Source organism: Lynx canadensis, chromosome E3 (genome assembly GCF_007474595.2).
Source record: "Lynx canadensis isolate LIC74 chromosome E3, mLynCan4.pri.v2, whole genome shotgun sequence".
Lineage (NCBI taxonomy): Eukaryota > Metazoa > Chordata > Mammalia > Carnivora > Felidae > Lynx > Lynx canadensis.
This window is the reverse complement of record NC_044318.1, coordinates 3071851-3097295: the sequence shown is the minus strand read 5'-3', so window position 1 is coordinate 3097295 and position 25445 is coordinate 3071851. Positions and strand designations below refer to the sequence as shown.

At 47.2% G+C, this 25445-nt stretch overlaps 2 protein-coding genes across 2 annotated transcripts in view; both read right to left on the bottom strand.

The window, feature by feature from the left end:
- The window catches only part of LOC115503992 (zinc finger protein 75D-like), a 46045-nt gene that overhangs the window by 15643 nt on the left and 4957 nt on the right, over positions 1-25445 (bottom strand). The window contains 2 exon segments of the mRNA XM_030300586.1: positions 24178-24304; positions 24656-24747. Coding sequence (XP_030156446.1) covers positions 24178-24304; positions 24656-24747 — 219 coding nt within the window.
- LOC115504002 (zinc finger protein 75A) lies at positions 18850-22279 on the bottom strand (the record flags this gene model as incomplete). The annotated part of the gene is made up of 2 exons (XM_030300600.1): positions 18850-21987; positions 22162-22279. Coding segments are annotated over 2 exons (798 nt in total), but the record flags the coding sequence as incomplete, so codon positions are not given.

Below are 25445 nucleotides of genomic sequence, written 5' to 3'. Positions count from 1 at the left end.
GTCTAATGGCCTTTTTTGCCACCCTGAGACCAAGAGAGACAGGAAGGGTGAGCCTATGCCGAGAGAGCCACATAGACGTTCTCCAGATGAGCGTGAGGGGACGGCCCTGTCCCAGGACGGGGGGGTCAGCAGACACTGGAGAGAAGGCCCGAGCAAATCTGAGCAGAGAAACCTGCTCTCAGGGATCTCTCTGTCGCCACCAGCCAGGCCCCGAACTGGAAAAAGCTTCTAAGTGTCAGGAATGCGGGAAAAGCTTTAGCCGAGGTCCTTACCTTGTTTGGCATGGGAGAATCCACACGGGAGAAAACCCTGACAAGTGCGGCGAATGCGGGAAAGGCTTCAGCGAGCGCTTCGACCTCACTGCCCACCTAAGGACGCACACGGGGGAGACACCCTACCGCTGTGGGCAGTGTGGGAAAAGCTTCAACCAGAGGTCCGGCCTCAGTGTCCACCGGAGGACCCACAATGGGGAGAAGCCTTACCGGTGCACCGTCTATAGGAAGAGCTTCAACAACAGCTCCCAGCTCAGTGCTCACCGGCGAGCCCAGGCCGGGCGGAGCCCCCACCTGTGTGTGCAACGTGGGAGAAGCTTCGGCAGCAGCTCCCACTCCAGTGGCCACCAGAAAACGCACACCGGGGAGAAGCCTCACAACTGCTCTGTGTGAGAGAAGTTTCGCTAAGCTCCGTGTCCCCATCTGCCATCAGGGGGCACACGAGGACGACACCTCACATCGCCAGGAAAGGACACACGGTACAGGGCTGGAGACCCAACAGGCCAATTCCGTACGTTGACGGGTCTCCTGGAGGTTCTGTCTGCTCACGGAGGCTTCTGCTAGCCAGTCCCAGGCTCCCAGGCGCAGCAGGAGACTCACAAGTGGACCTCAAGAACCTCGGGCAGGAGTAGCAATCGGCGTGAGAACGCCGAGCTTGCTTTCCCGGTCTGCCTGTGACCCACAGTCCTGTGTCACCGTGGACTTCCATCTGCTCTCAAGAAAGGGGGCTGCGGGATCCAAAGTCCTGCCAGAATTCGAGGGTAACCGTGTTCCGAACAGAGGATAGGTGGCTAGGGGCCTGGGAAGTGTTCCTGGGGCAGGTCAGGGGAGAAATTTTCCCTCATGGGAAGCGCATCTCAAAGTTAACCGCCTAGATGTTTCCTAACCCAATAATGACCTGTAGGCATCTGCTTGCAGGAACGTCCACCTCCGAGTCGATCACTGCTGTGTATCCCAGTCACCCAGAGAAGACGGCAGAGCTGGAGGGATGGCTCAGGCCACCAGGTACTACTACTCTAAGTGACTTAATCTCAGAGCAAGTGAGACATCTGGGTTCCTCTAAGATTTCTCCCATGTATGGCCCCGACCCAGGTTCCTGCTTTGTGGTCTGGTACAGTTAACGGTTTCCACAGGTTCATACGCGTCACTGTTTCTGAAGAAAATAAAGGTGTTTCTCTCTCCGCTGTTGGCCTTTGGTCTGAATTCTCGCCATCAGAAACTTCATCCTCCTACAGATCCCACAGGGGGATCCAAGGGCAGCGCCTGCTTTGATGCAGTAGGACGTGCAGAGAAGCAGCGGAACTGGGTTGGGAGGGTTTGCACGGTCACCGAGACGGACAGCAGAGCAGTACGGAAAACGGGCACAGGAGAAGGAACGGGGGGTGTGAGGAGCACTAGGAACCAACCTAAAACACTACTTCTGAACAGGCCTAGATCATGAAGCGTCTGTCAAATTTCATGGATAAAACACAGGAAAAGACGAGCATGTTGTCCTGCTTCTTGCCTGTGCACATGAGGCGTTAAGACCTTGTCTACTTATGGTGACTAGGGTCCCGGTCACGGATTCAGACTCTGAGGCATTGAACATGAGAAAGAAGGAATATTCTGTCAAAGCCAAAAAGCTGACATGTATTTTTAATTTTAGTGAACAAGGATGAGGAAAGCAACGCGTAAGAATGTACGTCATGCTGCCTCCAGTTGAGCCTGGCCTGGGCACCCCACACGTCCTGCACACGCTGTTCTCGAGCATGGCCCTTGCGACAGGCCACGCAGGCCAGTTTCCAGAGTCACAGGCTTCGCTCTGGAAGGAAAAAACCAAAATGTCTTCCGAGAGCCTGGGTGAAGGCAAAGAGATGGGCTTCGGTGTGACCCGTTGCACTTGACCAGAGACGCATGGTGGGGAGGGGGAGACAGGCCGAGGCGGATCGTTCACAGAGGAGCTTTAGAGGCCCACTCAACTTGGGCTGGTTAAGGAGGAAAGTAGTTAAGGTCCATGGAAACAATGGTGGAGGGCCCAGTGAGGCCTCACTCACAGGCTCCTCCCACTGCAGGGTGTGCTGGGGCCAAGGCATCAGGGGCAACTGCTGACTCCTTGAATTGTCAGAGGTAGAGGTCACCTCCTCCCTCCAACGGTTTCATGCTCCAGTCTGCCGGGCACAGGAAGGAAGACAGTGCGAGAGTTCCAGACCCTGGCCTGTCAGCCACCCCACATAGTCTGGAGGAGACCGTAAGAAGCAGAGAATACATTCATTTATGCATTCATTCGGGAAACATCCGATTCCCTATAACATACCAGGTTATGTAGCAGCCAGACACAAAGCAGTCAATGGAGCAGACACTGTTTCTTCCAGAATCTCCTCATGAGACACCTCCAAAGTACCAGCACCAGTGGGCAGCACCACCTAACTCCAACACCCCCACGATGTGACCCAGCTCGGCCGGGCCTGTCTTCCGAGTTGTCATTAATCCAACCTCCTCCCTGTGTCCCCCCAACCCCACGTGGATCGGCTGTTTCCCTTCCTTCCTTCCTTTCACTTCCTACGTCTGACACCTTACTGCCCACCTCCGTGGACTAACACGGCCTGATCACCGCACTCCCACTGGAGAATTAATTTGAAGTAGGTGTACACGAGGTAACACCTTCAAGACTACAGATCTGCTCTCAGGTGTAGATGACCCTCCTGGTTTGGCTCAGCCCTTCCTAAGACCATGAAGAAGCCGCTGTTCCCCGCTGTGTAGGAAATACTGGGACTCTCGGCACGGTTCCTACATCCCTCACTGAAACATCTTAACTACTGACCTCATTTCCTAACGGACAGGATTCTTTGTGCAAGGACTGCTGACCATTCCCATACAGAAGACCCAGCCTTCTCAAACCCAGAGAAGCAGGCCAAAGCCCACAGATGCCCTGCTTCCCACTCACCTGCTGTGGTTCCTCAGCTTAAGGAGCCGGACGGGTGGCCAGAGCCAAAGCTGAGCCGGGCCTCTCCGCCTCCTTGCCCCACTTGCCTTTCCTCTTGCCACCTCTTCTAGGCCTCTCTCGTGAGGGGAGTGCCTTTCCAGCCAGTGTGGGAACAGCCGGGGACTCCGGGGACCCTGGGCTGGAGCGTGCCCATTTCACCGCTGACCTCATCACACGCAAATCCTCGGCTTTGCCCATCGTCAGCTCCTGCCTCACAGTCCTGCGCTCACCCCGGGCCCCGCTCCCTGGTGGACAGAGGGGACAAAGCATTCTTTACTCGTGGAGAACACAGGACTCTAGCAGGTCGCCTCACCTGTCCCTGTGGTAGGGGAGTGCGCCTCAGAGAAGGAACCCTGTGACGCCCGGCTCTGGCAGAGGAGGAAGTTGTGCTCCTCAAGCGGCTCAGGCGTGTTCCGTGTACTCGGCCGTTCTAGTGGCACCTCTGGAGTTTTTCCAGAAGTTTGAGATTTACTGAATATCACAAGTAACGCCTGGGTTTCCTGGGAGGCCCCATGCATACTATCCTAGGTTAGATGTGCATGGAAATTGAGATCACAAGGCTGGACTGTGAATGGGGGTCAAGTCAATTCCAAAACCTTTACTTACACACATCTTTCATTCTGAGCGATCTTTCTGGTCAACACTTTGTGTGGAACCTCAGGACACAGACCTTCTACTGCACGTTAGCACCGGCATGGTTGTCTTGAGGTGCCAGAGGCCTGGGCCCCCAAGTGGGCAGGCACAGCTGAGGCTTCATTTCACACCCACTACCGCCAACACTCCCAGATGTGCCCCGTACTGGTACCAGAGGAAGAGCTAGGTATTTCGGTGATTAGATACGGTGCCTAAGAAGCTTTTACAGCTGAAGGTAAGGTGGTTGAAGCAGAGAGCCACCAGAGACCTCATGCGTAAGAGAGCATGCTCACACTCGCCCCCTACCGTCGAGGTATTATCCACTGGGGGCCATCCATGGGTAGCATCGGACACTGCCCACTGGAATCCCCAGGCGGGACTGTTTTTATGAGTCAAGCCTTGACCCAGATACAGGACATAGTTGCAGAAGCTGACACATCCCACATACCGTTGCTAAACTCTCTGGTTTCTGGGGTGGGCCGGGCACAATGGGGCCTCTCCCATGCACCCAGTCTCCCTCACCCACTCATTCTGGCTTCTTAGCTGCTGCCTCAAAGCTGGGCTCTGGAGCATTTCACATGCATTTCCATTCCTTCGCAACTGACAAGCCACCTGACATGTCCAAATGGGATTTTTTTTTTTTTTTTTTTGAGAGAGAGCGAGCTCGCATGTGCCCATGGGGGAAGAGCAGAGGGAGGGGAGAGTCTCTGCAGACTGATCCTGCCGAAGCTGTCACGGAATGAGGCTTTGTCAGGGAAGACCACACAGAACTGCGAAGCCTACATTCGCAACCAGACATCTGTACCCCGAGCCGCTAGTTTCCTGGTCCCGATTCTGGTCATGACACAACTACAGGGTCATGTAGGATGTAGTCACAGGCACTAGGATGTCACAGGCACTGATAAACTGATAAACTCTCGTCCCTGATCCTTCCTGCCTCTCCCCTTCCAGCCTGAGACTCTGTATCTCACCATTTTCTTCACAGAATTGGGCTCCCTTTGAAGGCCCCATGGCCCGCGCAGTCTGAGAGGAGTTGTGTCTGGCTCTTCTCTTGGGAAAGCCCCTGGCCATGGGCTTCCTGGGCTCTCCTTATGGGAGAAGCCCTGCGACTCCCCACACAACCACAGGGCTGCCGGCTCTTCTCGGAGCACACACACCATCACCTGGACAAAACCCCATCACTGCCACCTTCCCGTCCCGAGAGAGATCATCCACGGGCCCAGGGAAGAAAGGTGTAGTGTAGATTCCTGGACGGCCAGAGCTAAGTTAAAGACGAAAATAAGGAGGCGGTCTGGGTGGCCGGGTAGAACAGAAGGTCAGGAAGCCAGAGCCACATCTGGCAGTGGCAGAGAGCACTTCAGAGGCCCATCTGCTCAGGGCGGTGCAGGGAAGTCGGTGGCAGCCCCACGCAGAGCCCCGCAGCTGACACCCGGCCGTGCTGCCCTCAGCCCCCGGCTGGCCTCGCTCTGGCCCTCTCCCGACCAGAAATCCAGTCACATCCGTCTGCTTCGGGGAGGACACTGAGGACGCAGCCCAAGTTCTCACAGTTTCCTGGGCATGCAGTCCCTACATCCGAGGGCAGAGGGTTCTTGGGCTCTGTGTTGCCAGCTCGGAGCCTGGAGCCCGCTTCAGATTCTGTGTCTCCCTGTCTCTCTGCCCCTCCCCTGCTCACACTCTGTTTCTGTCAAAAATAAACAAACATTAAAAAAATAAAAATAAAGAAAAGCAGCAGCATAATCAGGTTTCTCCAGCTTCTCCCGGATGCCTGTGCCCTCACCCAGGTAGTCTAGGTCCCTCATCTCACTTTTTCTTTACACAATCCCCTTCTCACCGTGATCCCCCAGCTTCTCAGTCCAAATTCTGCACCCGGGTCACTGCCTTCTCTAGGCTTTCTGGACGACACACCCTCACCCAGTCTTGGATGCCCCGTGCAGAATGGTCAGGAATTGCTTCAGCTCCAGAATCTTCTCCTTCAATGCACCCCAGGCTGCTGCCGTGAATAGCTGGGTTCCCAGAGCTGGATGAAAGCCTCCTGAGGCTGAGCTCTTGCTAGTAATTGCAGTCTGAAGAGCTGGTGGGGTAGCTCCAACTTGCCACCCCCTTGGAGGGGTCAGATCTGCCTTCGGCCATCTGAGAGAATGTGAGCAATACAGAGGAATTCACCCCCAACTGATGGTGAACAGTTCCAACAACCTGGAAGAATCACCTCCAGGGAGGCCTCTCTGTAACAAAGTGTAGTCTGGAAAGAGAAAGAGGTGAATGTGAGACTTCATTTCTACCTGATTCTCCTAGTGTAGCAAGAACAGGACAAATGTCTTCTCCCGTTGAAGTCAGGCTGGCCTATGACAGAGTGATGCTTAATGGAAACAGCACTGCCTCTGACCACAGGCGGATCTGGTTTCCAGCCGGGCTTTGCTCCACAATGATTGAGGCAAATTATGCATCTTTTCTGTGCCTCTTTTTCTCATCTGAGGATAACAATACCTAAGTTGCAAGAAAGAGAAAAGGGTTAGAAATGCTATTTGTAAAGCATCTTGCTCTGTGCTTAGCACATAGAAAGTGCAGAGTAAATGGTCTGGGGTGGTCGTGAGAGAAACTCCTTCTTACAGGAATTTCTTCAGGGGGCTGGGTGGCTCAGTCGGTTAAGCATCTGACTTTGGCTCAGGCCATGATCTTGCAGTCTGTGGATTCAAGCCCTGTGTCGGGCTGTCTGCTGACGGCTCAGAGTCCTGGAGCCTGCTTCAGATTCTGCGACTCCCTCTTTCTGCCCCTCCCTTGCTGACACTCTCGATGTCTGTCTCTCTCAACAAAAACAGACATTAAAATTTTTTAAAAATTTTAAAGGAATTTCTTTGTGACATATCTCACCAACTGACATGTATTTATAGATTTAACGTCTGTCATTCTCCTGTAAGATGTAAGGTTCTTGCAGAGCAGGGAACTGGTCTGGTCATTGCTGAATCACAGCACCTCCAGTACTGCTTGGAGTGTATAATTATTCTGCAAATGAATGAATGGGTGAGAAAATGTGAGTAAGACTGGTGTCAACGGAATGGATTAGCTGCCTAGGTGTCAAGTACGTAAGCATTATGAATATAAGATATGAAAAGTGGTCTTTGTTTCAGATATCTGTTATCTGTCTCTCCTTCTTTTCCACTACTAATGCGCTAAGTGGGATTTCTGAACCTCAGCATTATTGACATCTTGGGCTACACAGGTCTTTATTGTGGGTAAGTGGGTAGGTAGGGGTATCCTGTGCATTACACGATGAACGGCTGTGTCCATGGCCTCCACCCGATGGATGTCAGAGGTACTGCCGAGTTCTGACAACAAAACTGACTCCATTGTTACCAAATTCCTTTTGGAGGCAAAGTCAACCCTGCTTAGGAACCTCTGTTTAGGGACAGATCATCAGACCAGACTGGTGTAAGAGTCTTCATCTGTCCTCCTGGTCTTCTACAGAGCAGATCTGGACTCTATTTTCTAAGTTTATATTTATTTGTTTGGGAAGAAAGCACATGACGGGGAGGAGGGGTGGGGGAGGGAGGGAGGAAGAGAATCCCAAGCAGGCTTCAAGCTGTCAATGTGGAGAGCCTGACGCAGGGCTCGATCTTACCAACTGATATGAACACCTGAGTGGAAATCAAGGGGCTGATAGTCAAGCGACTGAGCCACCCAAGTGCCCCTGGACTTCTTTACTTTCTACAAATCGAACCCAATTATATAACTACTCTGTCTCAAAGCCCTGCAGACTTCCTGTTGCCACTGGTATAAGGGTTAAACTGTAGTGTAGGGCTAACCTGTAGCTTGAGAGATAGCAGCTTTGTGTTGACACTGTAGCTTGAGAAATAACAGCTTTGTTCTGACACTGAAGGTTAAGAGATAACAGCCTTGCTTTACTCTTGTAAATTATGCTTCCAACTCTTGTAAATTAGGCTTCGCCAATTAAGGGAACAAAAGTTCAAAGAAAAGAGCATCAGAGGCCTGGTCAAGGAGATCAACTGGTTGCAACTTAACAGCAGAAAGTCTAAAATAATCACCCCATCCCGGAACTGTTTCCAACTCATCTGGGAACTACTTTGTTCTGTTCCCAGGTGATGATAAAACGATGTGGTTGGCTATAAAAACTCTATACCCCAGCTGTTCGAGGCCGCACTCTGATCAAAAGTGTTGGTCCCCATCGGTCGGCCTTGCCTCTCATTGCAATAAACTTTGCTGTGACGGTCACTGGTGCCCGTAGCATTCTGTTTCAGGAGTCGTGTGGATGCAACACTGGGATAAGCCAAGATCTCTGAGTTTGCAAGGCTTTCCTCAACATTCAAGGCCAAATCTACCCCTCCAGCCTCACTGTCCACTATCCTATATACATTCTCCAACCAGTACAGGTGAACCAGTCCCAGGTCCTAGAACAAACAGACTCTGGGTTTTCTATCCATAGTGCCTTGGTCCGGTAAACATTTCCTGCCTAGAACACTCTTTTCTCAAGGTCCAACCAGGGGAGGAAGGGTAGCTGAGCCTAGAAACATAGAAAGAAATGCTCTCAAGGCAAGAAGTCCACAGGATGAGTACCGGCACCGGCACCACCACCCCCACCTTCTTGAACCCTCCTCATGCTTTCAACTCTTCAGCCCTGTCTCCCACTCTCTCTCTCCAGGCGCCTTATCTAACTCCACCTAATACCACGATGTTTCTGGCGGGTTTGTCTTCTCCACGAGTGCGAGAGCTGAGGGCAAGGAGTGTGCCTGAGTGGCCTTCTGAGGCAGTAGGGCCTCGGGGAACGAATGTTTTCTCAGCGTAAATCGCAAGGACAAGAGGCTCAGGGCCTTTCAAAGGCCTCTCCCCTGGGAAACGTCCGGACGGGGACCCCGAAGGGAGACGGGCTGGGACGCCGGCTACCTCGTCCCCACGCCTCCCCAGAGGGGCGAGGTCCCGGAACACGGCCAGTCGGTGTCTTGGCGTCCCGACACCCAGGTCGGGAGATGACAGCTATGGGGAGACGCAGGAGCAGCAGCGCCGGGGACCAGAGGAACAGGAAAAGTCAGCTTCACACGAGCCACTCACCGGCCACGCCACCTTTTCCCTGCGCGCTGAACCAGAAGCTGCCGCGGGGCATGCCGGGACTTCCTGAAGCCGCTACGCACGCGCAGGGGCTCAACCCGAAAAGAGCGGGACAGAACACGCAAGCGCGGCCTAAAGGACATTTCCGTTTCTCTGGTTGCCGCCTTCTGCTAATGGACAGCAGTCCTCACCAGTAAATGGACAGGATCCTCTTGGCGTCAAGCCCTGGGACCAATCACGCTTTTGGAGAGTACCGGGCCTTTGTTAAGGCTCTCCTATTGGTTGCTGTTAAGTGGGTCAGGTGCTTCTGCTTTTTGACTTGGATGGGTTTTCCTTCCAACACTGGTGTTGCTCAGAGCGTTTTACAGATGTGACAGCGACAGTAGTAAGAAAAGAAAAAAAAAAAAAGTCACGCTAGCGGTATGCTAAGGCACAGTTGTAAACACGTTCATACTGAGTAATCCTAACAACCATCCTATTGTCTCGGAAAGGGTTGTTAACATTAGGCAGGGAGACATAAAGGAACTTCAGGGAGGCAGGATGCACCTCCAAGTGGGAGCCTGAAGAAGGGGCAGCGGAGTTTGAGCAAAGAGGATAAGATAAACATATTCCGGACCTGCCTGGGCTGGATGCCGTGCGTGGAGTCTCACAAACTTTCTGATGTTCCAATAAAAAGCCAGGGACCCAGTCAGGACCCCTCTCACTCTCGAGAGCTCTATACTTGCCCTCAATAAACTCTATCACTTTGCCCACTCCCTTGTCCGTGAGATTCATTCTTCGACTCCATGAGAGATAAGGACCAGCGTCTCTCCCACCCTCCTGTAACACTATGAAGTCAATGGTATTACTATTTTCATCCTCTAGAAGGGGAAACCAAAGACAGTTTTCGGGCGACTGTCTACTGACAGAAATAGGGCTAGAACCTGCTTCCAACCCAGTGATATCTTCCCCGTTTCATATCTTAATATTCCACGAGTACCAATCATTGTCATATTAAAAAGAAATCTCCCCATTCCTTATTTCCCAAGCAACATTGTCTCTCTACAGATATAGAGACTGTTATATATAAATATATATAACAGTTATATAGATATAAATAACTGTTATATAGATATAAATAACTGTTACTTGTGTGTTTATCTTCCTGTACCTTCATATGCAATTTTGCCCATTTACTTTATCTTGAAGGTTTTCTATTTCAATATATCGACCTCATCTTTCATTTTTAGGCCGTTGCGTTTAGTTATATACCATAATATATTCAATCCTCAATCATTACTTCTTTGATAGACATTGAAACACTTTCCTAATTTTCACATGTGTGTGTTATTCTAGATCGGAATATTCCGAATATGTTTTGAAGAGGGAGCTGATGGATTGAGATGCTGAGTGTGTGGGAAAGAACAATGGTCTGTCTGTGTTTTCTGGCCCTTTCATCCATCCATCACTTATGGAGGCACCCTGAAGGATTAGCACTCCATCAGGATATAAATGGAGGGAGGTGTTATATGATATACACTGATAAACCTTCTTAGAGAAAGCATTCCACTATGATTAAGAATAACACACACGGGAATGCATACTGGTGCAACCACTCTGGAAAACAGGGTGAAGTTTCCTCAAAAAATTAAAAATAGATCTACCCTATGACCCAGCAATAGCACTGCTAGGAATTTACCCAAGGAATACAGGAGTCCCTGATGCATAGGGGCACTTGTACCCCAATGTTTATAGCAGCACCTTTCAACAATAGCCAAATTATGGAAAGAGCCTAAATGTCCATCAACTGATGAATGGATAAAGAAATTGTGGTTTATGTACACAATGGAATACTACTTGGCAATGAAAAAGAATGAAATATGGCCTTTTGTAGCAATGTGGATGCTTAGCATAACTGGGGAGCGTTATGCTAAGTGAAATAAGTCATACTGAGGAAGACAGATACCATGTGTTTTCACTCTTATGTGGATCTTGAGAAACTTAACAGAAGACCATGGGGGAGGGGAAGGAAAAAAAAAGTTAGAGAGGGAGGGAGCCAAACCATAAGAGACTCTTAAAAACTGAAAATAAACTGAGGGTTGACGGAGGGTGGAAGGGAGGGGAAAGTGGGTGATGGGCATTGAGGAGGGCACCTGTTGGGATGAGCACTGGGTGTTGTATGAAAACAATTTGACAATAAATTTCATATTAAAAAAAAAATAAAATCCAGATTCCTAAGAACCCCTAAACATAGTAAACCAGACTCTACGAATGGAGCTTGGAAATATGAATTTTAAGTAGGGCAATTACATAATTCATTGCCCAAACTGTGACACTTTTAGGGAAAGGGGGCACTATTAATTACGTTGTAAAAATTGTCATACACCTAGAAGAGTCATAAATTTTATTTTACCGTGATGTGTGAGAATCACTGACCAAGGTTCTAATCCTTTCATGGTGAGACCCGGGTATCTTCCCTCCTTTAATTCTCTCATAGGCCACAACAAGGACAAGGCCCTGAGCTGATGGGCTGAGCCAGCGGCTACATTGTTGCCATTAGGGTGAGCGGAAGTAGAAGCTGGCCAAGAGTGTGAGAGCAAGGACAGCTGGTGTCCTAGCTAGGTCCTGGCCCACATGACCTCCTGCTACCTTGAGAGATGCTGACTGTGGTCACCACAAATGAAGCTGACAGGACTAGTCCTGGTGACCCCTTGAACGACCAGGCTCTTCTCACCCAGAGAAGACTTGAAGGTGACTGCAGTCACACAAATTATGCCCCATCTAAATTGGCGGGAAAGAACACGTGTGTTAAGTCAGACAGTCCAGAGCCAACAATAGCCACCTAGGGAGATGTGACACCCTGCCATCTGCCATGTGTCCAGTGTGGCATTGCGGCCTCCAGTTCCTGTGGCTGGACTATTGTATTAAAAAAAAAAAGAAAAGAAAAGAAAAAAGAAAAAAAGAATAACACCCAGCAAGGGTGCCTGGGTCGCTCAATCGGTTAAGCCTCCTGCTTTGTCTCAGGTCATGATCTCAGGGTTCGTGAATTCCAGCCTGGGTTAGGGCTCTGCACTCATCGCTTGGATCCTGGAGCCTGCTTCAGATTCTCTGTCTCTGTCTCTGTCTCTGTCTCTCTCTCTGCCCCTCCCCACTTGTGCTCTCTTTCTCTCTCAAAAATAAATAAAACATTATAGAAAATTTTAAAATATGACACTGAGAAGTTTTCACTAAGCACTCCCATAAATGATCTATTTGATCCTTACAATGTTCCTGTCCGCTATTCTGTTCATTTCCTAGATGATGAAATTGAGTGCTGGAGAGATCAGATCCACTATCATATCTCATTTGCACAGTACACCAAAATGCCCAAGCCTCTTGGTTCCTAGTGTCATGAACTTTCTAAGGTATGCTGATGCCTCTCTACTCAGAGGGCAATGTAACTAGAGCACTACAATGACAGAAAGGAGAGAGATAAGAGAGTCTGATCTGGGAGAAAACGACGACAGAGCAGTGCTTCTCTGTAGCTTTAGTCACATGTCTCCTCGGCCACCTAGAAATTTCTTTAGTGCACTCTTAAGGTCCATGTTCCTTACGCTGTAGATAAGAGAGTATGAGTGTATGTTAAGAACAGGAGAGGGGCGGCTGTGTGGCTCAGTCGGATGAACGTCCAGCTCTTGATTTCGGTTCAGGTCATGTTCTCATGGTTCGTGAGTTAGAACCCTGCTTCAGGTTCTGTGCTGAGGGTGCGGAGCCTGCTTGGGATTCTCTCTCTCTCCCTCTCCCTCCCCAGCTCTCTCTCTCTCTCTCTCTCTCAAAATAAATAAACTTAAAAAAAAAACCAAAACAGGATAATGGGGCATTTGGCTGGGTCAGCCAGCAGCGTATGTGACTCTTGGTCTCAGGGTTGCGAGTATGGGCCCCATGTTAGCATAGAGGTTACTTTAAGATAAAATATTTTGGGGGGCATCTGGGTGGTTCAGTTGGTTGAGAGTCTGACTTCAGCTCAGGTCATGATCTCATGGTTCATGAGTTCAAGCATCAGGCTCTGTGCTGACAGCTTGGAGCTTGGAGCCTACTTCTGATTGTCTGTCTCTGTCTCTGTCTCTGTCTCTCTCTCTCTCTCTGCCCCTCCCCAGCTCATGCTCGCTCTCTCTCTCTCAAGAATAAATAAACATTAACAAAATAAAAAAATAAATAAAATATTTTTTAAAAAGAACAGGATAAAGATGAGGAAATTGGTCTAACCAAGGAAGTAGCTGTCCTTAGGAGAGATTTAATCAGACATGACTATCCCATAGAGAATTCCTGTACCACTTGGTGGGATCTACAGGTTTCTAAAGCTTTGCTCCCCTAGTCCTTGGCTTAGAAGATCTTGGCCAGCTTCTGTAATGTAGATATGGTTGACAAGGGTCAGTCATATGGAGACCAGTAGGATGATGATTGTTGTCACGAAGACTTTGACGTTTGAAAAAAAATGTATTTTATTTTATATTATTTTAGAGAGAGAAAGAGCACATGAGTAGAGGAGAGGGGCAGAGCAAGGGAGAGAGTCCCAAGCAGGCTCACCTCAGCACAGAGCCCCAGGTGGGGCTCAGTCCCACAACCCTAGGGTCACAACCTGAGCCAAAATCAAGACTCAGACACTGAAATGACTGTGCCACCCAGGCGCCCCAAGACTTCAAACGTTTGAAACCTTTATGGCCACATATAACTTCATCCAGGCAGGCATGTCATAAAGGAAATGATCAACCATGGTGCTGCTCACAGAGGAACAGCTATAGCGTGGCAGGCATCTGAAATAGGGAGTCACCAAAAACATTCTGAAAGGCCATGGGGCACCTTGGTCAATCAGTGGGTGAAGAGCCTGACTCTTGATTTCGGCCCAGGACATGGTCTCATAGTTGTGGGATCGAGCCCTGCATTGGACTCTGTGATGAGAGTGAAGATTGCTTGGGATTCTCTCTCTCTCTCTCTCTCTCTCTCTCTCTCTCTCTCTCTCTCTCTCCCTCCTTATCTCTCTGCTCCTCCCCTCTCTCCCAAAGAAATACAAATAAAATTTTAAAAATTATAAAACTAACACAACATTTTGCAAGGCCAGAGTTGCCAATTTCAAGCAGTCATATCACTGCTTGACCACAACACAGCGGAGGACCAACAGATGGCAATCTGTGGCCGTGGCTATCACTGACGACAGAATGCTCTCAGAGGAGTTGAGGGACAGAACAAAAAAAGGAAGAAAATCACCTATAATCTTACGGTATATTCGTGTGTGTCTCCGAGTTTTCTGGTGTTCTGGGATCAACATTTTTGTAATTATCCAAATGACATAAAACTTCTTGCATGGTTGCAGAAGTTCTTGTGGTTCACATTTTTCTGTAACTTTTCACTACACATCTCACTTGTGATATTCATCCAAGTAGGTGCATATAGCTCTACTTTATTTTTATTGCTGGATAATATTCCGCTAAATGACTGCCGCATTCATTCATCTATTCTGTTAGTGGACATTTGGGCTGTTTCAGGATTTTATTATAAACAATGCTGCCGTGAACATTACTGTACATGTAAACAGGTGTATTTTTAAAGACTTTATCTAGGGTGTGTCCCAGAGAAATAGGTCTTTGGTGTGTAACATCCTCAACTTTACTAAATAATGCCAAAGTGGTTGTACTAGTATCCCCCTCCTCCAGCAGTATTTAAAAAGTGCTAGTTCAAGGGCGCCTGGGTGGCTCAGTCAGTTAAGCACCTGACTCTTGGTCTTGGCTCAAGTCATGATCTCATGGTTTTGTGAGTTCGAGTCCCACATCAGGCCCCACGCTGACAGTGCAGAGCCTGCTTGGGATTCTCTGTCTCCTTCTCTCTGCCCCTCTTTCACTCACGCTGTCTCTGTCGCCCTCAAAATAAATAACCTTTAAAAAAAAAATCGCTCCTAGTGGGAGCACCTGGGTGGCTCAGTCAGACGACCATCTGACTCTTGATTTCAGCTCAGGTCATGATACCAGAGTGATGGAATCAAGCCCCGGGTCGGGCTCCTCTCTCTCCCTCTGTCCCTCTCCCCTGCTTGCACTTCCTCTCTCTCTCTCCACACCCCCGCTCTCAAAAAAAAAAAAAAAAAAAAAGTTCCTGGTGTTTTCATATCATTATGAATTCTTGGTATTTTCAGTCTTTTAAATGTCTACCAGCCAGAATTAATAAAACAGTATTTCATTTTGGCTGTCACTTGAACCCCTGATTCCTAATGAAATTTGCTATGTTGTCATATATTATCAAAAAATTATGTTTCAGACAATTAGGAACTGAGACCTCAAGTATTGCTCCCATTCTCTAGGGATGCTTTCCCTGTCCTGATTGCCATTTGTCATTTCGTTCTCTGTACAACTCTGAGTCATCTACCCTTCACATTTGGCCCTTTGTCAACTGTTTCCCCTCTTTCCTGTCTGCTTCTCCCTACACACAAAGCTTGGGCCCAACACTCTTGGTTTGTTTTTCAAAAGAGGGTTCATATGAGGCTTCGCTGGAGCCTGAGAATAATGGGACTACAGCACAGAAAACGGAAATCAAAATCGGAGAGCATTCCCTTCTCATTATTGGACATTGCTTTTACAGGGGTCCCCCCGCTGATCATCTTTTTGGGTTTTACCTGACACAACGTTAATGGGGTCTAAGCATCTTCTGCAAGAGAAGCGTCCCTTTTGAGGCATCTGGGTGGTTCAGTCCATTAAGTGTGGGATTTGTGATTCCAGCTCAGGTCATGATCTTGTGGTGGTGACATCGGGCTCTGCCCTGACAGAGCAGGGCTTGCTTGGGATTCTCTCTGTCTCTCTCTCTCCTTGCCCCTCCCTTGCTCACACTCTCATAGTAAATAAACAAAAACTTTTAGGGGTGCCTGGGTGGCTCAGTCGGTTAAGCATCCGACTTCAGCTCAGGTCATGATCTCATGGTTCATAGGTTTGAGCCCCACATCGGGCTGTGTGCTGACAGCTGAGAGCCTGAAGCCTGCTTCAGATTCTGTCTCCTTCTCTCTCTGTCCTTCCCCTGCTCATTCTCTCTCTCTCAAAATAAATAAATAAGCATTAAAAAAATTTTTAAAGTAAAAACTGTTTAAAAACCTCTTTTTTTTTTTTTAATTTTTTTTTCAACGTTTATTTATTTTTGGGACAGAGAGAGGCAGAGCATGAACGGGGGAGGGGCAGAGAGAGAGGGAGACACAGAATCCGAAACAGGCTCCAGGCTCTGAGCCATCAGCCCAGAGCCCGACGCGGGGCTCGAACTCACGGACCGCGAGATCGTGACCTGGCTGAAGTCGGACGCTTAACCGGCTGCGCCACCCAGGCGCCCCTAAAAACCTCTTTTTAAATTTAATGTCTTCATTCTCCTTGTCTCAGTCCCCTAATTCTCCCACCAGAAAAACAAAAGAAGTCAATATACTCTCTTTGAGATATGTATAACCTTACCAATAGTAATAAGGACACCTAGGGTCTAGAAATAGGCTTCTAAATACCATTTGAGATAAACGGCTGGGCTAGGGCAAGGATAATACAAGATGAGCATCGAATAGCTTGTGGTTCCAGAAAGGAAAAAGTGCTCAAATAATTTGGGGAAAAGTCAGAAAAACAAAAGTTTGAATGGACTTCCACTAATCAGATAGCAGACAATATAATAATAGTAATACATTACAAACTACTGAATAAAATAGGAAACCTTGATTTTGTAACATGTAAATAAATGAATACACTGAATTTCATTAGTAACAGGATATTTACATGGTTTCAAATTACTTCACCATTAAAGTTACAAATTATAAAAGGAATAGATAAAATACAGGAAGAGCCTGGCAGACACCATCTTCACTTAAGATGATTCAAGTAATGTCATTAGCAATGGGACACACTGAAACATACATGATCTCAGTTGGCTCAGGCTGCCATAACAGAGTGACGTAAACAGGAATTTACTTTCCCATGTTTCTATAGGCTAGAAAGTCAAAGATAAGGGTTCTGGGAGGATTAGGTTTCTGGTGAAGGCTCTTTCCTGGCTTGCAGATGAACACTTTGTTCACATGTGGTATTTTCTCTGAGTGGGTGTGGATAAAGGTCTCTTCCTTTCTTCCTCGTTTAATAAGGTCACCAATTTTATCGGATTAGACGCCCACCTAATTACCTACCTCTAATTAACTCCTAACGGCCATCTCTTCAAAGGCAGTCACAATGGGGTCAGGGCTTCAAGGTATGAATTTGGGGGTGGAAGGACCCAATTTAGTCCATAGAAACACCTGATAGGACACAAAGAAGGCAACATCGCTGCTGTGTGACAGAGAGGCAAAACTGGAGTCTAATTATGAGGAAGCATGAAGCTCAAATTGAGGCATGTTTATAAAATAAGTGACTAATGATCTTTAAAGTGGCAACGTTGTTTATGTCAATAAAAGACTGAGGAACCATTTCAGACTGAGAAAGACTAAAGAAACGTGATGGGGCTCCTGCCTGGCTCAGTCAGAAGAGCATGTGACTCTTGATCTTAGGGTTGAATTCAAGCCCCAATAAAATATATTTTTTTAATTTTTTAAATATTTATTTTATTTTATTCTTGAGAGAGAGATACAGAGTGTGAGTGGGAGAGGGGGCAGAGAGAAAGGAAGACACAGAATCTGAAGTGGGCTCCAGGCTCTCAGCTGTCAGCACAGAGCACGAGGCGGGGCTCGAACTCACAGACTGTGAAATCATGACCTGAGCCGAAGTCGGACGCTTAACCAACTGAGCCACCCAAGCGTCAGATCCAGTTCTCAGAACCAAGCAAGGAACCATTATAAAGCTGTGACCTGAACCAATTGAAACACAGCAACTTCTGGACTGTCCTAAAATCATTTGGTTATATTTCTGAGAGCCGTAATACTAACATTTGAGGCTAAATCTAAGGTTGTGTGTTCCACTTCATCTTGAACCCAACCTAATTTTGATTTTCTGTTGCATTTTTGGTAATCGGTGCTCAACCCTGTGACGAACAGAAATTCCTTCTCCCAATGTCCTTTTGTCCACCCCACATATGGACTTCTGGAACATTGTACAGCTGGTAATTGGCCAAGGAGACATTCCCTACAGAGGCTTCTCACTCCTCAAATGGAAGGTCCTGCTTCTGCTTTTCTGCACAACCTTCTTCCCAACTATCACCTTAGTCCAAGAGGGCAGCCACCTTCCTCTGTACACCAACCAGGGCAAATTTGCTTCTGCCCTAGGTTGCGTGTTTTTTGACACAAGACTCACCTAAGATATGCAAGGGGTAGTTACCAAACGACTCCTTAATGTATATTGCACTCACATGAGAAATGAAAGGCAGCCCATCCTCTCTCTGTAGCCCATCGATCGACAGAAACGTATCTTATGCACATAAACACTGGAGCACAGGGGAACAGAGAGCAAGGATAGGGGAGAAGCCAGAGAGGCAGGGAGAGATGGCTGCCTTGTCCACTTGAAAAAATGACCAACCTAGGGGTGCCTGGGTGGTTCAGTTGGTTAAGCGTGCAACTTCGGCTCAGGTCATGATCTCCTGGTTTGTGGATTCAAGCCCCGCGTCAGGCTCTGTGCTGACAGCTCAGAGCCTGGAGCCTGCTTCAGATTCTATGTCTCCCTCTCTCTCTGCCCGCTCCCCTGCTTGCACTCTCTCTCTCTCTCAAAAACAAATAAACATTTAAAAAAAAATTTTTTTTTAAAGAAAAAATGACCAACCTGGATTGTCTCAGGTAAGAAATCAGTCCTTCTTTCCTATCAGCTAGTCATGTAAGCTCCTCATTGTGCCCACCAGTGTTACACTGGCTCAGAGGAAGGCAGATTTCTGTTGAGGGTCAAAGTCCACATGGAACGGCACAGAAAAGGTTCCGCAGCTCTAGTAGATAGCTGCCTCTATTTGTATGAGCTAGGTTATGCTGCAGAAACACACAACACCAACACCTCAGTGGTTTAACCAAAGTTTATTTCTCATTCCCATAAAGTCCATCACAGGTCTGGGACATGCTCCCGAACAGCTCCTCACCAAGGGGCCAGGGGGCAGGGCCCTCAGCATTCCAGACTACTTTGACCCTGTGGCCCCTTCCTGTGTGGGCTTCCATGATTGACGCAGAAGAGCACTACCGAGTCTTGCACCAACAACGAAAGGCTTCAGCCCACAAGTGAGGCTTCTGCTCACAACCCATTACCCAAAACTACCTCGTGACCCTAACTTCAAGTAGCAGAAAACCACAACCACTCTCTCTACTCTTCACTAGAATACGAGTCCCGTGAGAGTGGATTTCCAGCTCTTTTGTTCACTACTATCTTCTCAGTCTAGAACGGTGCCTGGGCCCACAAGAGATCCCCATCAAAGTGAATGAATGTAGCACCAGGAAGATGTCCACATGTATCCCGGGAGGACACAGCACCAGTAGTCGAGGGATGAGGGCGTTGGGTAACAGCTATGCAGATGGGAGCTTCAGAGCTGGCTGTGCTTACGAAATCATATTTGAATCATCTTGAAGAAAATAAAGTCTCCTTGAGGGCGCTAGACCATCATGAGACTTAAACCATAAAGCACTGGAGTCAAAGACCAAATCAGCTAAGCACTATCACCACCAGCAGCGCTCAGCTCCTCAAAGGAGTTGCCAATAGCCATAAATGCACCTGCTTCCTAAGCGTAGTCTGCCCAGCATATCACGGGGAGCAGGGGAAAGGGAAAGAAACGCACGGTGAGCATCTACTACTGGCCAAGCTGTGGGGTGCTTTTCCTTCACCAGCCCCTCTAGTCCCCAGAATAACCCTGAGTTGAAACACAGTTTTCTCTCTTTCACAGAGGACATGGAGACTTAAGTGTTTCAGTAACGAATCAAGCCACAGGAATGTCTTATAAGCTAGAAAAAGACACAACACATCATCCAGTCTGGCCCTGGAGGGATAACACACACGTCCATCCTGCAAATCCTACCTTCAGGCCTGACTCATGCAACCAAGTGACAACCAACAGACTCACTAGCCATAGGGTATCTGAACCTGAACTTCCTTATTTATAAGGTATTTAGAAGAAATCATTTAACCTCTTTCCTGACACCACCTAAAAGCTCTAATGGGAATACATGAGAGTTATTGTAGATAAGAGCTCTAAGAAGATCCACAGCCTACAGAGATTTTCAGCCGTCTATCATGTATCACCCAAGGCTGTTGTTACATGCTGTGCACAAAACAGAGACATATATACCCTACCTGCTTAGTAACAGTTTACAGTTTAAGACATCCATCCAACGTGGATGTGGATTCACCCATTCTTACCCACCAGTCAGCATCAGTTCCCAAACGTTTTCTCTTGGGAACCCTATCTTCCGCCATACCCAGGGAACCACATCCTGCCTGCAGCACACATTCTAGTTCTAGTTTGTTCTTAAAAACAAAAGTCAAAGTACAGAGTAAATTAAAAAAACCTGAGAAGTTCATCCCGAACTTTCATTAATTTTCTTTAGGCTTCAAGAAAGTGCTAATTTTTATGCTTCATCATACTGAGATTATAAGAAAAGGACTAGTTTATTTTACTGCAGAAATATCTTTACATGTCATACACAATCCATGGCTAAACATTCCAACCCGTTTTCATATGATCTCATTAGAGATGTTTATCTTTTTTTCAAACACCACCAATGAGGTATAAGATAGTGCATTATTAATTTACCTGGCAGATTCACTAGTGGTGAAGTAAATAGCATTTCATCACAGTAAAACTGGCGCTAAAAGGATTCAAGAGCTAAAGTTGCTAAAATGTTCAGGAAGGAACTCAAGTGATGTCCAACTTTGGGAACAGTGTCCAATGACAAGGGAAAGGAAGAAAATCCAATTTAGTTCTTGAAAAACTTGACAACAGAACTCATTTTTCCCCAAACGGGACTTAAAATTGTTAAGTCAACTACCTTGAAGGCAACTGAAGGCAATTAAATAAGCAGGTTATTGCTTTTTCTTTTGGGAGACCGTGCTATAAATGTTTCTGTTATATGTGTTTAAAAGTGACTGGGAATTCAATGCAAAATCAATAGAATTTACCCTCTGCGATCACAGAAGACGGAGTCATGGGCGCATCTGCTAATTAAAGCTGGCTTTGTTACTTTGCCAGATACTATTGCAAAATGTTTCCCTAACTGAGAATGTTTTTTTCAATACCTTTCTTACTAAGGAATTCCCAGAAGATCATGTGTAAAAATGTAAGTAGTACAAAACTACTTATAGAGATCCCTGCAGAGTCAACCTTGATTCCTTTCTGTGAAATATGTTTTTATCAATTTTTCCACCAATGAAGAATTACTCGTGCTTCACAATTTTGTATTTTTTCATAAATGTCAAGGTCAACCTCTACTTGGTGAATTTCTTCATGCTGAGGACACAAGATGAACTTCCGGTCAGCGGTGAAGTTTCTGGTGTCTAAGGAGGCTTGACCGCCTGCTGAAGTTTCTCCTGCAGGTGCTGCAAGTGTATGGCTGCTCACCTGTGTGGGTTCTCCGATGCTTAATAAGGTGGGAGTTCTGACTAAATTTTTTTCCACATTCATGACATGTAAAGGGCTTCTCTCCAGTGTGAGTTCTTTGGTGTGTGTGTAGATTTGTATTTTGACTGAAGCTTTTCCCACACCAGGAGCATTTGTATGGTTTTATTCCTTGATGTGTTGTTAAGTGCTTATTAAGATCTGAACTCCATCTAAACCTCTTATCACACTGTTGACATTTATACGGTTTCTCTTCAGTGTGAATTCTTTGGTGCTTAATAAGGTCAGAGCTAACTCTGAAGCTTTTCCCACATTCTTGGCACTTAAATGGCTTCTCTCCAGCACGGGCTTTCTTGTGAAGATCCATAAGTTTCAGCAACTCTTGTTTCCAGCTTGAAAGTTTCTTTTTTTTCTTCACAGGAAAATCTCGATGCCACTTCCCTATCCTGTGTGTATCACCATGGTTTTCTTTGCCTGTTGTTTTCTGGGGAGCTTTTGCTCGGGCCTTTTTTGATACTATGTCTCCTGGTGCTTGTATTTCTAAATCAGAAACACGTATAGGCTGATGGTTTTCAGTGTCACTTTTGTGCTTTATTCCTGTCAGAATAAACGTAACAGTCAGCCCACTGCACAGCAGAGCAAAACAACTACAGGAATGGAGAGGAAAATCCAATGATTATTGAGTACAAAATACAGATAGACAGAATTTAAAACGTTAAGCCCTGCAAAGGTTGCTATCAAGGCATTCATCCTGTCCCATGGTGTATTTACCTGTAGGCAGCTCTCCAGGACTGTCCTTGAGCTCCGTGGACCCTTGAACCCATGGCTCTTCCCCTTGCTCTAGATACGAGATCACCTTAGGTTTGGGGAGCACAAACAATGCTGTGAAATGCAAAAAGTGAGATCAAGGACTGGCAACTCGACAAAGGTCCACCAACTCCATACGACTCCAGGAAGAGTAAAGGGCAGTTTACAGCGCTTTAACCCAAGGGTCACATGGGTAGACTCTCACACCCGCTATCAGGTTAACATGGTCCTCCATCTGTGGGTGGTACACAAGTGGACACGGGGAAATAAACCTAAGCTGGCTCCACGGAAAGGCGAAAGGGCATGGGAATCCATCCACAACGCCCCTCTCCCGCCACCGAGACCGCCCCATATTAAACGAGATGGCACCAAGCCCGAGAGGCTGCAGGGAATACAGATTCGTTCTATTAATTCTTTAGGATCGGCCCAAGTCTGGCAGAGCCAGGTGAAGGGCAGTGGGCTGCGTTATCACACGCACCAGTGATTCCTGTCATGGGAATAGTCAGTGTTTACTTAGCTCTTGAGCACCACGCACCGGATAGGGAAGCTTTTTCCCACTCTTAGAGTTCACCGGTTCTTGTCCAGGTGGAAGAAACAGACCAGAATCCCTCAGTGAAACTTTTCTAATTATACACTGCCAAACCGGGAAGTATGCATCACTCGGTCATTCAGGCAATGTGTACTGACTGCCTGTCGTGTGCCAGGCACTCTCCTTGGGCTGATGATACAGTGGTGAGTAAGTCAAAGCGCCCCGGTCTCATGGAGCTTACCTTCTATTGGGAGAACGAGACAAGCAAACAGCAATAAACAAAGCGGTCAGCACGTGATACATGTTTTGAACAAAACTAAGCAGAATAGCTCAGCATTTAAGAGTCTGCTTCTCTGGGGCACCTGGGTGGCTCAGTTGGTGAAGCATCGGTCTCTTGATTTTGGCTCAGATCATGATCTCACTGTTTGTGAGATCAAGCCCTGCATCAGCCTCTATGCTACCACAGTGGAGCCTGCTTTGGATTCCCTCTCTCTCTGCCCTTCTCCCACTCACGCGTGTGCTCTCTCTCAAAATAAATAAACTTTATTTAAAAAAAAAAAAAAAAAAAGATTCTGCTTCTCTGAAGCTATTTGAGATGAGGTCGTATGGAAGGCCTCTTTGAGAAAGTGATATCAGACCAGAAAGTTAAAAGGGAGAGATTTAGTATGTGGCACAAAATGTGCAGAGAAAAGGGGAAGGTAGAAATGTGCGTAGCAAGTTCAAGAAACAGAAAGATCAGTGAGGATCAAGAGGCCTGAGCAAGGGCACAAGTGGCAGGAGACGAGGGCAGGGAGGTGAGTAAGGTCAGATCCTGGAGGATCCGAATAAGCACTTCAGTAAGGTTTGGATTTTATTCGGAACGTGATGATAAGTCATTATAAGGTGCTGACACGGGAAATATCATGATTTGATCAGTTTTTAAAAGATTCTGGCTGCTGTGTGGAAAACAGAGTGGGAGGGCAAGAATGGTGGCTGGCGTACCAGTCAGAAAGTACCAAGGTCAGGCTGGTTAGACATGCTCCTAGCTTAAACCCGTAGGCTGAGAGCACAAGGGAATGAGATGTGGTCGTACTCAGGCTACACTGTGAAGGTTGAGCCACAAGACAGTGATGCAATAAAATGGGGTATGGTGGCAAGATGACAGTCAAGAATGACTATATGTTCCTACCTCTGAGGAACTGCGTAAATGCTCTTTACTAAGTTGAGAGAAATAGGACAGGAACAGATTTGGGGGAAAAAGAAAAAAAATCAATCAAGAAATCTAGACAGTGTATGAACACCTGGACAAAGCTCCCAGGTGATCCGGACGCACCTTTCCCCTGCCCATACACCATCCAGTTGAGAGACAACCAGTTACTAGAACAGAGCCTCTCACAGGAGTGCATTCCGAGTAAGCAGCGAATATGACAGTTTACTTAATTTCTACCCAATGGGAAACGGAGATTCTTTACCTAGAGAGATGACAGTCTCATAGTTTTCCCGCATTACATCATTGTAGAGGGCCTCCTGAGTGGGATCCAGGAACTCCCATTCTTCCTGGGAAAAATACATGGCCACTTCTTCAAATGTCAACAAGCTCTAAAGAAGACAACGGGCTTCAGCTCAGTACTTGCCACTAGAGAAGCAGCCCTTCCATCCAGTCCATGAACTACACGTTAGGTCAGGCACTGAACGAAATAAGAGCCAACATAAGTATACGTACATTTATATATATATATATATATATATATATATATATATATATATTTTTTTTTTTTTTTTTTTTTTTTTAAGTCAAAGGGGAGAAAGGAAAGAGGCAAAAGGATCAGCAAGAGAGTAGGAAGAGCCTGGTTCCCAGGAAGAACACTGGCGCCTGTGAGCACCTGCAGGGCAGTGTGGGTCATGGGCCCGGGGAAAGGCAGCCCTCAATGGTTGGACTACACAGCTCACCTGGGACTCAGGCAAGACGAGCTCAGGTGCCACTGTCCAGTCTTTGGGGATTGTCTGCTCAGGAAAGGCTAGGATCTGGTGAGCAGGCACAGCTGTGGGTGGAAAAGAGCCAGAAGAAATGTCTCTCACTACTATGAACATCCTTAGCTTATTGCTAAAAGACAGACAATCCTGATTCTTTCATCAGAGATGTAATACCTTTAAAACTGTTGCCTGTTACCTAGAAGTGGCCTTCTGACTGGACACAAGAACTGAACACCTACCGGCTTCTACAACAGGTTCCCCAGTTGACGGTCTTTGGTTTGATGAGTGAAAGCAATAAAAGGAAATGTTTTTTCCCCTTATGTCATAAATTGTTCAAAATTAGGCCAAAACTAGAGGTTTACAACTGCAGAACTCAGTCCAGTGTGCCAAGGAATGGAAAGGGGAAAGTAAAAAAGAACGTGGTGAGTTCAAGAAACAGCAAGATCAGTGTACATAAAGAGGGCTGAGCAAGGGCACGAGTGGCGGATGAACGGGTGCTAGATCTTGGAGGCTCCTGGTACCTTGGCAAAGAACTTGGGTTTTGTTCTAAATGTGTGAGAAATCATCTCAACATTTTAAACAGGGTAATCTCATGATCTGATCAAGTTCTTTAAGAATTTGGCTGCTGCGTGCAAAGTAGATTGTGGAAGGCTAAGAGCAGTGGCAGAAGGAGCCAGTTAGGAAGTACTGAGGTGAGCCTGGTTACACATTCCCCTGGATGAGACCAAGATGCTAACAGCCAGACTCAGGCTGTACTTGGCGTGCG